The 15,482-nt window shown below is 35.9% G+C and overlaps 1 protein-coding gene across 1 annotated transcript; it reads left to right on the top strand.

Annotated features, from left to right (window-relative positions):
• Positions 1-2,235: 2,235 nt before the first annotated feature.
• On the top strand, positions 2,236-3,905 carry LOC118274868 (uncharacterized). The gene is made up of 2 exons (XM_035592617.2): positions 2,236-2,515; positions 3,482-3,905. The coding sequence occupies exons 1-2, from the start codon at positions 2,443-2,445 to the stop codon at positions 3,724-3,726; spliced, it is 318 nt and encodes a 105-aa protein (XP_035448510.2). The 5' UTR covers positions 2,236-2,442; the 3' UTR covers positions 3,727-3,905.
• Positions 3,906-15,482: the final 11,577 nt, after the last annotated feature.

The raw sequence follows: 15,482 nt of genomic DNA, 5'->3' as shown, positions 1-15,482 counted from the left end.
GTTTTTATAGACACCATTTGGAGAGATCCATGTCCATTTCTTTGCTTCGTTTTTCTTAAAAAAACTATTAAGAATACTTAGCTTATTCTGTAGAGCAAATGAAACTAGTCGTGCGTCATTCTTAGTTCTTTTACCATACCCATATTTGCCTATTGTGTATTCTTCACCTGAGTTATCACATATTCCTATCTGACCGTTAAAATCGCCCATCACTATGATCTGTTTGTGGGCATTTTCAATCGTTTCTTGTAAGTCGAGGTAGAATTTTTCTGTTTTGGCTATATCTTCTTTTTTACTCGATTCCGGTGGCGAATATGCTTGAATGATGGACCATTTTTCTTCTTTGTCGACAGGCAATGTTAAATTTACAATAGCTATTCTTTCAGTTACTCCTTTAATTTCAATAATCCTGTTAGTTAATTCCTTTTTAATTAAGAAGCCCACTCCATATAGTCCCGGTGTCTCGCCTATGTGGTGTAGAATGTAGTTTCCATAATCATTTATTGTTTCTCCATTTCTTCTCATTTCACTTATTCCTATTATGTCCCATTTTAATTCTGATATGGCCATTTCAAGTTCTTGAAGTCTCTCCGGTGTCCTTAGTGATCTAGTATTGAATGTTGCTATATGTATATCTGTTGTTTTTCTTGTTTTTGTTTTTCTATTTTTCTTTAGAGGGTCTTGGTCATTTTCCCCCACGAGGACCAGTCGGCTTGGGCAGTCACATCACCTATATATCCAACTTTAAACTAGATAGAAAAAAAATCGAATTATACAACGTCGATTCCCAAAAAATCAGCAACTTTGTGTAATTTCACTCAATACATTATTGCTTTCCACATGTAAGACTTAGGTGGTAAACTTAACTAGGACACAATGTGGGTAATATAAGTTTAGGAGGACCACACATTTAAATGATATTTAACAAAAACAATACATCTACTTTTTATTTATCAAACGACACATACAATACAAATCAAATTAATTGAAGTTACATTATAATCAAACTATTTAAAGGTTGAAATCATTGTTAAAATTATAAATAATCAAAATTAAAATTAAATACAACGTTAACATACATAATCAAATAACGAACATAATCTTAATAACAGTAAAAATAAATTATAATCGTGACTTTTTGATTTACTGTGCGAAATGACGCACCGGAGACTGTGAGCCTTCGCCCAAATCCTACTCAAATGCTAATAAATTTTAAGTCATACTTAAATATCTTGCTATCTTTTACATTTTATAAAGAATTGATAGTGACAGAACTACATTTGAGAGCGTCTTAAAATTGATTAGCATTTCAGTATTCGGGCATTACTGCACTTTCACAACAACAGGAACAATAATAAGAAATCGTTTACTCTTTCCATTGTAAATATCCACAAGAAATTACCCCTTTCATCATCAACCAGCCGCAAGGAGGTGTGGCCAGACTGACGTATCATGTCGACATACACGTAATACCTACAAGTACTGCATGGAAATCCCTGATACTGAATGAAACTCCACACAGTCACAGGTAGTATTAACCACACCCTTATTCGAAAGTATCTATTAATTGTATAATTTTATAACATCATACATGAAGTATTCATATTCTGACTTTTGAAGGGGGAAATTATCTTATGGCTTCTCCCACCGGTGTGGTTGGTTTTTTTTATGAAACACGATGCGACTGATGGTAAGCAATCCCCGCCGCACATGGACACTTGAAACACCAAAGACGTTACAAGTGCATTGTCGGCCTTTTGGGGGTTAGGAATTTAAGGGTTGTTGTCCGGGAATCGGGGATGGGAAGATTGGGAAGAGGGGAATTGGGCCTCCGGTAACTGCACCTACACAACGAAACACAACGCAAACGTTGTTTCACGCTGGTTTTCTGTGAGGCCGTGGTATCACTCCGGTCGAGCGGCTCCATTCGTGCCGAAGCATGGCTCTTCCATACACACACATTCCACACTTTGGTTGGTTGTGAAGTAGTGTCAACTCTTACTGATAAAAAACCACTCTGTTCCTTCTTCAGCTACGAACGGGTCTGGTTCTGATCATGCCTTGACATTCTATTACCGTGCCAAGTATTCAAGAATTCACAAATGTAAAAAAAAAACAAAACGTCAAAAAAAAGCTTTTAAAATACGACGTTGATTCACTATCGGTGATGACTGTACGTTGTGTACGTAATAATATTTTTATCAATTCTCGATTTGTACGAATATTACGGAAACCGCCATTTTATATTCAGTGTTGTTTTACACACGGAACAGTACACACGACAAATTTATTTCCTCGAAGTCGGATATATCGGGTTCAGAACCGAAGTCAAGTTAAGAAGTCGGAGTTAAGAAGTCGGAATTAAGAAGTCGGAATTGAATAAAATTGTTAACGTACTGCTTCGGTGAAAGTTGAGTAAATCTATTGCTGTGGTTGTGAACTATGGGTGCCGGTAGCGAGTCCCCGGTTTCTGACTCCGGTGGTAGCATTTCATCCCGGATTAAAGGTTTTTTCAGTAAGTATTTATTTATTTTATTTTAATTAATTTTCCCATAGTATAAAAACTACTATTATACTATTAAAATGTTTAAAAATAATTGATAGTCTCATGATATTTTAAACCTAAACTTCGGTTCTGTGAGAATTTGTCCACTAAAAGTATAGACAATGCAGAAACATTTTTAAAATAAAAGTATTCATTTGTTTTCATAAAATTGTTAATAATTACGTAGATTGATGTCCAATATCTAGTAATAGGAGCTCTACTCACAATTAGGTGGATGACTAATTTTTATTGTAATGTCCGTCTTGTAGATTATTTTAAAACGTTAAACATGTATTTTTTATTAATACTTTCGAAATTTACATTGATTTGAAATATCGCGTGACGTCATTTCTGCATTTTATACGTAAAAAATATGTAATTGCTCCCAGTCCTATACTTTGATTCGTGTATCTAAGTATTGTTATGTCATACTAGCTACTTCCGCGCGGTTTCACCCGCTCTACTCGGTTCCTATTGATCATAGCGTGATGATTTAGCCTATAACCTTCCTCGGTAAATGCGCTATTGGACAAAAAGAATTATTAAAATCGGACCAATAGTTCCTGAGATTAGCGCGTTCAAACAAACAAACAAACTCTTCAGCTTTATAATATTAAGTATAGATAAGTATAGATAACGAAATAAAAAATACATGTCTGATATTTTTTCAGTATCTAACTGATGGACTAAATAGATTTTTAATTTTCGTACCCCGTCATCATTCCACACAAAACACTTGATGTGTCAACCTGTGTATGTCGATTCCTGATATTATGTTTGTGAATAATTCTTCATCATCATCTTATGAAATAAGTCTTCTTCTCTCTCATTTAAGTTGCATTTAAATACTAGCCGAATGAGTAAATAGAAACAGTCAACATATAAGATAATTTTGAAGGATATATTTTAACAATTTGTAATCGCTGTCTATTCCAGGTCCGAAGTTAGGAGCAAGAGTGTACCAGGAGGCAACGAACCTGCAACCAGCTGAACCACCACCACCGCCTCCGATGCCCACAGAGCCCTTGAAGCCCGAGTTTAATTTTATAGGCACTCTTGGGCATGCCCACCCACGCCTCGGAAGTCATATCAAGGCTAAAAGCTTTGTCTCCGATTCTCGTGATTTTAGTACTCTTAAATCAGATACTGACAGTCAAGATTCTGATACTAGACTAGCGTGAGCTGATCAGATAGGTACATTATATTTTGTATCTACCTATTATGTGTATAAGGAAATGTATTAAGCAATTATTCAAGTATTTATTGCATCCATAATGTAAAAAGGTGTTAAAAAATACAGTATTTAGTCACAATTATGGACCCTGTCGGGCACAACAAAATATAATATTAATTTACTTGACGTATTGTATTATTATGTATTAGTAATCCCTTCTGAAATTTGTTCGCTGCGACCGCGCCATTGAAGACGTGGCGACATCTAGCGAGAATCGATGAAGATAACTCGGGGAATAGACTAATAGATGGCGTTATACAATAATCTATCTTCGGCCATATATTACAGCATTTACGTTGGCTCTGGAGGTAGGTTTTGAATGAACGAACAGGTGAAATGATTTGGTAACGACGTCCATGTACCTTGACCACAAAACAGCTGTAAGCGGCGTCGGCTTGACGTTGCGAACATCGCTAGGTTGAGTTTTTCGACCTGCTCTGCTAGTGAATTTTACGTACAATAAAGTTTTCTTGAATTTGTTTTTTTTTTTGTTACAATAACATTGCTTCACATTAGGAATTTCTCCTGTGTCATTGGATGGTCTTCCCCCCTCAAACAAGCCTATGTTTATTTTTCTGGACTTATAAGGTATATAGGTCCATTTTGAGCATGCCTAGTGTTCAGCGCTGATGCTGTGATTCAGATCAACAACGGAACTGGATTATTTCTTATTCCAGAATTAATAAATTGCTTTTTTTTGTTTCAATAACGTTGCTCTACATTAGGAATTTATCCTGTGTAGTGGGTGCGTTTACAAACATACAATATCACATACACATGACACCCAAACCCGGAACAACAATATGTGGATCACAAAATGAGTTGTTCCGTGCGGAAATCGTTGCACGGCAGCCCATTCAAAAAAGCCTAAGTTTATTTATCTGAACTTATAAGGTCTATAGTTCGGTTTTGTGCAGGCCTACTGGGGCCTTAGTCTGCTATTACAATTGTATCACAATGTTCAATCATTGAGCAATGCAAGAGGGACGGAGCTATACAACCTACATAGTTCCACTGCACACTGCACTGCTCAGTGATCGACCATTCTGACACAATTGTAATAGCAGACTAAGGCCCCTGATCAGTGCTGATGCTGTGCTTCAAACCAACAACGGGAATGGCTTGTTTCTTATTCCAGAATGTAAATGAAACGTCATTTACCAGTATTGAGAACAGGTTGTTGAAAAAAACCGCAAAAGATAACAGTTTTGCGGTTTATTTTGTTTTACTATTGAACAATTGGTGATTCGATCTGAATGTTTAATTCTTCAGGACACATGCGGGTTATGAATTGACATAATAGGGATGATAACGGGGTATGCAACTTAAAAATCTATTAAGTCCGACAGTTAGGTAGTGCAAATATTAGACACGTATTTTTTTTGCCATATAAGATAATAAAACTTATATAAAACAAATCTAAGTTTTGGAGCGAGAGCAAATACGTCATTTCTACGTGTAAAATGTACTGAGAAGTGGCGTCACGCGAAATTTCAAATCGATATATGTAGGTATCTTAGAAAGTATTTGTTAGTAAATAAAAAATACGTATCTTATATTTTAAATAATCTATAAGATGGATATTAAAATAAAAATTAGTCATCTACCCTATTATTTTCGTCTTGGACAATAATTTTTATTTTTATGGAATAGGTGGCAAACGAGCCTACGAGTCATCTGATGTTAAGCGATCAGCGCCGCACATGGAAACCCGCAACACCAGAGGAGCCACAAATGCGTTGTCGGCTTTTAAAAAGGAGTATGCTCTTTTCTTGCAGGTTTGAAGGTCGTATCGGTTCGGAAAAACCGCCGACGACAGCTCATTCCACAGTTTAGCTATATGTTACGATCAATAGATTCGACTGCACGGTTGGTGCGGTGGCTGGGCAACTGGCTGCGGGTTCGATTCCCGCACGGAGCAACTCTTTGTGTGATACACAAATTGTTGTTTCGGGTCTGGGTGTCATGTGCATGTGAACTTGTATGTTTGTAAACGCACCCACGACACAGGAGAAAATCCTAATGTGGGGCAATGTTTTTTTTTTTAAAAAATATATATGTAATGGGACTTATAATAATAAATACAGATCAAAGTACAACTCCCTACCCTAAATGACTGTACCCGCCCTTCAAATCACCGACCACGTCAATGCGGAACTTTAAGTACCATTAACGTAAATAAAGTAAAATAGTACAACCTTGTAACAATGACTAATTAACTAGTAATTATAAATTAACTTCACCTTGTGAAGAATCAGGCCAAGCATCGTAAATATTGGTTAGTAATTCTAATAATAATACATCCATATAATTGTGCCGATAGTAGTGTTGGTCAATTTTTTTATGAAATAAGCAGGTAAACGAGCAGACGGATCGCTTGATGGTATGCGATCACCGTCGCCCATAGACACTTGAAACACCAGGCCGTTACAATTGTTAGGGAATAGGGGATTAAGAAGGTTGGGAAGAGGGGTAATTGGGCCTCCGGTAACCTCACTTACACAATTTCACGTTGGTTTTCTGTAAAGCCGTGGAATACTCCGGTCGAGCCGGCCCGTTCATGTCGAAGCATGGCTCTCTCACACTTAATGGCCAATGGGTTAACCAACAGCCTCGAAACCACCTAAGGAGGCTGGCGTTGGGCGGATGGATCAAGGGTCTGATGCAGAAAGCAGTGCTCCTCGAAACAGCACGTATTGTGAGGAGGTTTCTGTCTCTGGAGCCCGAACTACCACAGTGAACTTGATATTTGTAAACGCACCTACGATACAGGACACAATACAACAGGGCAACGTTATTAAAAAAAAAAAATGTCTGCAAGAATGAAACGATGGCATTTTAACGTATGCGCTTACGCAACGATGGGTAAAATCTAGAATCACCAAAAAAAAACCATGACTTGAATGTGCCAGTTTACTTTCGACATCTTCAAATTAGTCATCACTGTACCATATTGCATGGCCCAATACTTTCATTATGATGCTGAGAAAGTAGGAAAGTACCACTTAAAAGTACCACGTAAGCAAATAATAATCTATGACCCATAGAGACCTCTTAAACAAATCCGCAAATTGCCACCAAAATCAATCACTGACCAACACCAACAAATTTCTCTATGACACACGACCAATTTACCATCTCTTTCACTCACACGTTAATTATAATAAGCCCTCTCACTTCCGCGAATTTATCTTACAGAAAAAAGACGTCACTGACCTCAATACTCGCTTGGACAGTTCTATAATGTGCTTTGGTGAATTGTGATAAACGATCTTGCACCTTAATGACTAAGGAAGTGGGTTGGTTTTTGCTTGTAAGTTATTAGGGCGCTTCTATCAAAGTGAATATAGCTGGCAAAATGTTCGGTTGCTCTGTCAGTTGGCAATCGAACGTTGTTTCGAACACAGTTGATTGTTTTTAAATTTGGAATTATTGAATTTTAAAATTTCAATTATCGAATGTTTTATTTTTTTATCTCGTGCAGATACAAGCCAGTGTGGTTCTGTTTTTGAATTTATTTGGATTTTGTTTGCTGTTCTATTTTTTTTCTGTAAGTATTTTTTTTATTTTATGTTTTTATTTTTACTTTTTAATTTTATATAGGTACATAAATATGGATAGAGATAAGGGTACTTTTTAAAATGGTGTTACTCAATAGTTATCGTAATAGCACATCCAATAAGTGCTTCAATAACAATCTAAGTGCTTTTTAATAGAAATATAATGATTTATTATCTAATAATGTCCTAACAACTTATAAAACAAGAAATAGTACTCAAGTGCTTATTCGATTAACTTATCAACACTTTCAACCATATTGTTATGTCTGTGTGCAATATTGAATCCTTTGTTTATGTTAATAAGTGTTATTATTAGTTAATGATTACAAATTATAATACATTTTATGCTAACAATAATATAATATGAATGTTTTTGGACAAGACAATGGAGAATGGACCAGAATCCTGCCATTGTGTAGCGTGAAAAAAAGTTGACTGAATTTCAGTGAGTCAACTAAGTATACACTAAGTTACTGAAACAGTGACAGTTAACTATATGACGTCATTACTTATTTAGTTAAATAATAACATTTAGAGAAATGGTTTATTATTGTTATGAAGTATTTGAAAGTAAAAACAAGAGTAAATAAGTTTTTGAATCTAAGTGCCCGAGTTTTGGTTTAGTTTTTTAAACTTATTTTATAGTATACATACCAGCTTTTCTACCACAGCTTTGCCCCAGTGGTCAAAATTCGTTAATGTAATTATAAATACGTCAACAACACCAACATCTGAGTAGGCTAGCGTTAGATGGTTGAGTCAAGAGCCTGATGCAGAAGGCAGTACTTCACTTGACACTCCACTATGATGGTGTCTTAGAAGTGACCATCAGTTGACACCATCTGGTCGTTGACGGCCTTTTTGACACCAAAGTGAGAAATCCTCATATAGCCCCCTCGCTTGAAAGGAACGAAAAGAGCTGTCAGACTAAAGAGCCTGTCAAACTTTCGTTTTCTGCCTTATCCCATAAAAAAGATCTGAATGAGTTTGTTTCTACGCCAACGTGATTGAAACTTTACCAGGTTTATTCTTCTGATTGGTTGATAACTTAGAGCAGGCCAATCAGAGCGCCATACGGCATATAATTGTCGATAGCGTAAACGTAAAAAAACTAGTACTAGACACTATGTATAAATAGTTATTTGACAGTCCACATGAGTACAATAATGTAACTACGATCAATTTTAATAGGGGTTTCCGTTTGACCTGTTTTAGGCAATAATAGACTTGATATGATAAGGATCGTGGTTTGCCGCGGTCAATTCAAGGATGGGTGACTAGAAATAGCATATACTATGTTACTACGTACCAACTTGCTATTGGTGATGAAAGTTTTTGTAATTTTCTACATTATTTAGCTTTAATTCGGTGGCGCCACTATCGTTTTTGGTCATGCTCAGATTGGACAGCGTCTGTTGTCTGTTTGCTAGTACTTTTATTTAGTGTATGAAGTATGATGTATCATTTACTTATAATATTCTACCCCCTAAGTATTGTAAAATAGCTTAGATACCAAAAGAAATACGACAAATTGTTCAAAAAGAAAGTAATGGTAGGTATATGCTCAAAGAGACAAACAAACACACGCAATCCAGTATAAACTGACCCCTAAATGTGTGAAAATATCATACAAAACGAGACCATGATAAACTGGTTATGTATAACTTGATGTGTCGTGTGTACATAGATTACTAAACTGACAGACAGACGCCTACATTACGTCTGATAAACTTAACCTCATTTAATCAAATTCAATTCAAAAAGAACTAGTTCAATCCTTGTCACATATACCTACATATAGATAGAAAAGTCAGCAAAAGCCAGTTTTTAAATGAAACCTGATAATTTGGCTGCCGATAAAATGATAAGACGATATTAGCAGTTATTGATAAAATTAAGTATTATAGAAGTAAATGATATCTTTATGATATATGCATAATGCATATACCTAAATGTGAAACACAACATGTTCGTAACTCGAAACCTGCAGAATGAATTTTCGTGATGTTCAATTGTTTGGATTAAATTTCGACACCAAGACTGTCTCATGAAAGTGTTTTTTTCTAATTATTTTAGGTGGTTAAAAGCTATAGCGATGTTTTAAAAAGGAATAGACCATATTTCTTTTTCTACACGTGTATAAAAAGCTATTAATTAACATTTAAGAACAACAACAAAGAGTTTCACTTTAAAATATTGCTTAGAAATGTTTTTTTATGGCATAGGAGGCAAACTAGCGGATGGATCACCTAATAGTAAGCGAAAACAACAGTCTACTGATTGTGTTGTATTATATAAATCTAATCGTGTGACTAACACGTTTGTCTCACATTTTATATTATACTAATGTTTACCAGTGGTCTCGCTTACGTGGCGTAGAAAAAAAATGCAACCAATTATAACCTGATACAAAAATGATACTAAAAACCACAGAGACACACACTCGAGAACGGCTGCATTAATTTTAATGATCTCTAATTTATACGCGAACTAGTTTTGTTAAAGGAAAAAGTTTATTTTAGGTATTATGTATAAGTGGAATTGATTTAAGTGTAAGAGAGCCATGCTTCGCCACGAATGGGCCGGCTCGACTGAAATGATACCACGGCCTCTCAGAAAACTGACGTTAAACAACTCTTGTGTTGTGTTTCGTTGTATGAGTGATGATCTCCAATCTCCCGAATCCCAACAATTCTCGAATTCATACACCCAAAAAGGCCGGCAACGTAATTGTTAAGGAACTAATGTTTCGAGTGTCCAAGGGTGACCCGATTGCTTACCAACAGGTGACCTGTTTGCTCGTTTACCGACTTACCCAATAAAAAAAAACAGGAAAAAAAGACAAACAAATTCACTTTCGCATTTACAAAGATACTGTATATTTTAAAAAATTATAGAAATCAACATAATATATTTTAACATATTATCATGATAACTTCGATAATCTTCGCCACACATATATAAGAGTGCGGAATAAAAATATAGTACTTATTCATCATTATTATCAACATATGACATTTTAGATTAAGATAACCGTTTGTATGTTATATGTCATATATAGGTTACAGATAATATAGTGTTATCTGTACCCAAAGTTACGTTTTTCTAAGAAATTGTACTATAATATTTGCAAACACGTTACGGAATAAAAACAGCACGTTTTATGAACAAGATTGCATTAAACATGTGTTAGAAAAATGTCTTAGTCATATTTTTAGTATTGCTGATATAGACTGCCTCGTTGGTCGAGTGGTCGCTAGTGAGATTCCCGGGTCAGGCAAAGTATTGCTGGGTGATATTCGGTTCTTTTAAAATTTTCTCAGTAGTAGCACGGAGTCTGGAATTGTGCTTAGTATATGGCAATAGGCTCATCCGCTATTATATGGGGTTTATAACACAAATGGTAAAAAGTGGGTGTACCAATATAGTAGCACCAAGTGCCGTATTCTGCAAGTGAACCTCTGCCTACCCCTTCAGGAATGAAAGGCGTGACGTTGCTTATAGTATTTTTACGGATTAGTTATACAGAGTCAGTGAGTCTTGTTTTGCGTATAATTCTCGAGCCACGCTCAATCTTCGGGTATTTCCCGTTAAAAAATTGCAGTGTCAACGTGATGTCTCTCTGTATAGTGGAAGTAGGTACAGAACCGTTTCACTAAAATAAGCTGTCAATTACTAAGTACCTCATAATTCTAGACTTTATGCTTTTACGTTAAAGCATTTATTTTAAATGCATATACTTTTGAAATGCCTAAAAAGTTCGCCAACCCGTTTAGCCAATGAAGCCAATGTTAACCGCTATGGGGATTACCGGTGACCGACGTTAGTAAAGAATTTGCTTAAAGCAGTTTTACTATTGGCAGTACTTATTCAGTAGACTTAAGTTGATACAGACTATTTTTTTTTTAATTGTTGTCCCGCACTGGTATAGTCTCCTGTGTCGTGGGTGCATTTACAAACATACAAGTTCACATACACATCACACCCAGACCCGAAGCATCGATTTGAGGATCACACAAAGATTTGTTCCGTGAGGAAATCAAACCTGCTAACCGTTATACGGCAGTCTATTGCCCGGCTACCGCGTCAACCTTGCAGTCTTACATTTAAAGGTCCAAAAATCAACAAAACTTAATTCATAATATTTCGCGAACAGGACACGATATTGCAAATTCGGCTACGTCCACGCCATCGGTCAGAGAGAAAGTGGCTGATTGTGACCACTATGACGTAGTGAAAGGAATTTCGTAGGCTCGCTCATGTTTGTGTCGTGAATCACGGTCAGAATTTGAATTAGATAACCTATCTGTATTGGCTGAGTCAGTGCAGATCCGTTTGTATTTATAGTAAGTACTTTATCTGCGAAAATGCCCCGTCAGGGCAAGTCCCAGTGGGGTAAAATAAGTTTAGACATCTGAATTAATTTGTACCCTGTAACGATATGGTAACTAGTGTTTAAAAATTAGTCCGATGTCAGGTTTGGTTTTAAATTTTTGTCATAATAATCATAGCTTAAATGTGGCCTTCTTATGTGTCCAAGATTTCATTTATGTATCAAAAGCCATATGATCCCAGCAACACATTTGGGTAAACCCCTTTACAAAACTTGAAAATACGAAGAACACTAGACTTCAATCTACAAGTTCCCTCAACTTACAATCTTCAATCTATTATTTAGAATTTATAGCTGTTTTTACAATATAATCAACCAATCACGGGCAAGTTTAAGTTGATCGCTATAGCGGATAGCGTAACGGATCAATCACGCTTCTTGATTGCTAATCTTACCATCTTATCTGCAAGATAAATTAATAAGGAAAAATGTATTCGAGCAAGTATTATAATTTGGCGACTTTATGTCTGAAATCCTTTATGTATTCTTTTTTAAAAGGCCGGCAACGCAACTGTTGCTCGTCTGGTGTTGCGGGTGGCACTGATTACTTACTGCCAGGTGACCCGTCTGCCCGTTTGCCCACTATTGCATATAATTAAGAAATCTCCCTTTAAACACCTAAAACCATTTTTGATTCTTAAGAACAAAAGTGAAAACATTAATCGATTAATTGATGACTAAGGATTTCGATCACAATCTTGGCACTTAACCAAGAAAACGTCTGCTTAACAATAACAAATGTAATAAAACAAACACGAGTAATTTTGAGGAATCGATAAATCGCTTGTTGTAGCAAATAATTTTGAATTTCTAATATCATTGTTTCAAAGGAGACTGCTAATTACAATACAATGCGGCACATACGAGAAATATTTGCCGAGTCAACCATTCGAGTCTGGACACGTACTTTTATTTCCAATTGTAATGTTACTAAGAATTCCACATTCTCAATCAGCTGAATAAATTAGGCACGTATTTGTATGGGGAATACGGAAAAATGCATTCTAGTAAATCGTGGTAATCTTTTGTTTTGATGTTCCAGTTGAAAGAAGCCGTGATTTTAACCGCGTAAACAGTTTTCAACCTTAGCTGTGACATGAATTTCAATCTGTTCTTGGAACCTAACACGTGATGTTGTTTATAAGATTTATATTTAAGGCAAATAATCAGACCAGGTCACATTATAAGGAAACATAATATTTTAAGTCCCATTTACCTGGCACCAAGTAATAGTTCCAATTATCAAACCCCATACTTATATTTTCGAATTTTAATAGTAGAACGGCCTACAAGGTACACTAAGGACTACTTATCAGAAATGAATGGACATAAAGTTATGCAGGTACTTACAACACCTTTACAACTTATAATTACTTCCGTGGATGAGTAACTCTGTGTTATCTTTAAATAAGTACACATTACAATAATAGACAAAGAATGAAAGGAAAATAAACCATAAAGGAATGGAAATAAGGGCAAGATGAGACTGACTCACAACTATAAAATACTCTTCTGAATACAACCCTCAATTTTGAAATCCTGAGAACATGGTGCTGGTTATTCTTAGAACTAAAACAAAGAGTAAGTAAGCGAGACAGCATGAATCATACATCAGATAAATTAGTGCTTAAAATTGTGGATTTTTTAATGATGCGTGTAGGTATTAATGTTGATAAATGTTTCTTGATCGTATCTTAAAGATGTGACGCTGTGATAGACTAAACATTGGACGAAGAAATAAGAAATACAGTTTTGCACAATATTTTGTGGGTTTGGGAATTGTAAGGTGTTTGGAGAATGAAGATTACGCGCTATGCGCTTCTATTGTGTCTCATATACAAGGAGACAAGAGATTAATCGTCCTTGAACTTTCTGATCATGATAATAATGGTAACCTGATGATAATGATGAAGTGTTCTAATGTTGGCGCCACACTTGTGACAAAATATCATCAAATGTCCGCCCTAGACAGTGTGAACACTTATATGTGCACATGTCTGGCGCTAGCCTAAGACAATTTCGGAGCTGCGGACTAGCTAGCGGGGTTCTCGCTCGAAAAGCAATAGTAGGAATGGAATGGTTTTTAATCGGTAAGGGTCTGACACTCCCCCTAAGCCTTAGACAATGTAAAGAGTCTTTCCTCTAGATCCACAACACATTAGAAATGACACATCATTATTGATTCCTTTAGTAAATTAGAGAAATATTTATACTACATTACAGTATATCCTAACACCATACAAACAGGATACAATGCACGTGATGACATAGGTACCCATTTCAAACAGGAAAATTCATACAAAAACAGTCGTATAAATTTAATTAAAGTAATTGTTTTTGCCTGCTCCATGTGAGAAGAGGCTTTTTCGCAACAGTGGGACGATTACAAACTGATGACGAAATTTTCAAAGTCAAAGGATGTATTTGCTAATTAATACAGTTGTATTAAAGGTGTTTTTCTTGGACTATACCTACTTGAATTGATCATCTCACGAGTATGTTTTACGTTAAACGAGATCGAAACAAGAACGTGTGTAGCGCTCTGATTGGTTGATTCATTTCAGCCAGTCGTAACGTATAAGAAACTCGTACTAAGCTCTTATATTGTAGACCTTTTAGGAAACTCTTGTTCTTAGTAGATACAGTTCTTTAGGAATTTGGGTTCTTTGAATTAAAACAAAGGCTCGAAAGAATAGTGAATCACGGTAGCAGGTAGAAAGTATGGTGTAGCTATGATTCATTGATTTTGTTTGAAATATGAGTTTGGTTTTAGTTAATTAGGAACAGGGCTTTGTTACAGTTTGTGTTTTTCTTAAAAGGTTTGTGGTAGTGTGGTTACAAATATGATTAGCTGGAACATGTGTGGCAGCAAACTGCCTCGTTAACAGAATAGTCGCAAGTGTTACTACCGGGATTTCAGGTTCAATTCGTGCGTCGGGCAAAGTATTGCATGATAATTTTCGGATTATCCAAAATTTCTCAGTAGTAGTAGCACGGAGTCTGAAAATGTGCCCGCTATATGGTAATAGGCTTAACTAGGACCTACAACATAAATTGTGAAAATCGTATTGTAAATTGTACAGTGATATTTACATGCCATAATATGCACCTCTGCCTACCTCTTCGGGTATAAATGACGTGACGATATTTTGGCTAATAATACTCAGTAAACGCATAGAATTACCGAGGAATTGTGTATTTTTTGGCAATAGCATCGCTTCCTGAAAAGTGAATACAAATCACATACATAAAAATAAAACATCCAGGAATTTAAATCCGTCTTAAGCTGTATGACAAAAGTGGGTATTGCATTTCCTAGCGCAATCCTCACTCGTGGAAGAAGACAAATTACGCATACTACATACAAAATATGAAACCGCATATAAAAACTGGGTCAGCAGAGTTTAAGGTCACTGTCCACCCACGACACGTGTTGCGAATGAAACACTATGATAGCTTGACACCTACACTACACATAACGGAACTGAATCGGTACATAACTTAGCGGTAAATAGCAAACCGGTATATTTATAGATGTCACTAGAATTTTGCCAAAATTATCGTGTATAAGCGTGTTCCAATATGGCACTCGTTATAGAGATTTTTTTTAAAGTTTTTGCACTGAAGTGTAACATTGTTAACCGACTTTAAAAAAAGAAAGAGGTTCCCAGTAAAGTTTTTGTTGCACTGAAGAGCAGCATTTAACCGACTTTTTGTATGGTATAAGCCGGTAAACGAGCAGACGAATCA

Source organism: Spodoptera frugiperda, chromosome 11 (genome assembly GCF_023101765.2).
Source record: "Spodoptera frugiperda isolate SF20-4 chromosome 11, AGI-APGP_CSIRO_Sfru_2.0, whole genome shotgun sequence".
Taxonomy (NCBI): domain Eukaryota; kingdom Metazoa; phylum Arthropoda; class Insecta; order Lepidoptera; family Noctuidae; genus Spodoptera; species Spodoptera frugiperda.
This window is presented reverse-complemented; position numbering and strand designations above follow the sequence as displayed.

What these genes read in the sequence shown, in the direction of transcription:
- LOC118274868 (XM_035592617.2), top strand. Translation starts at nt 2,443, where the DNA reads ATGGGTGCCGGTAGCGAGTCCCCGGTTTCTGACTCCGGTGGTAGCATT. An exon ending in CCGGATTAAAGGTTTTTTCA is followed by an intron (nt 2,516 to 3,481) that starts GTAAGTATTTAT and finishes TGTCTATTCCAG; the next exon opens with GTCCGAAGTTAGGAGCAAGA.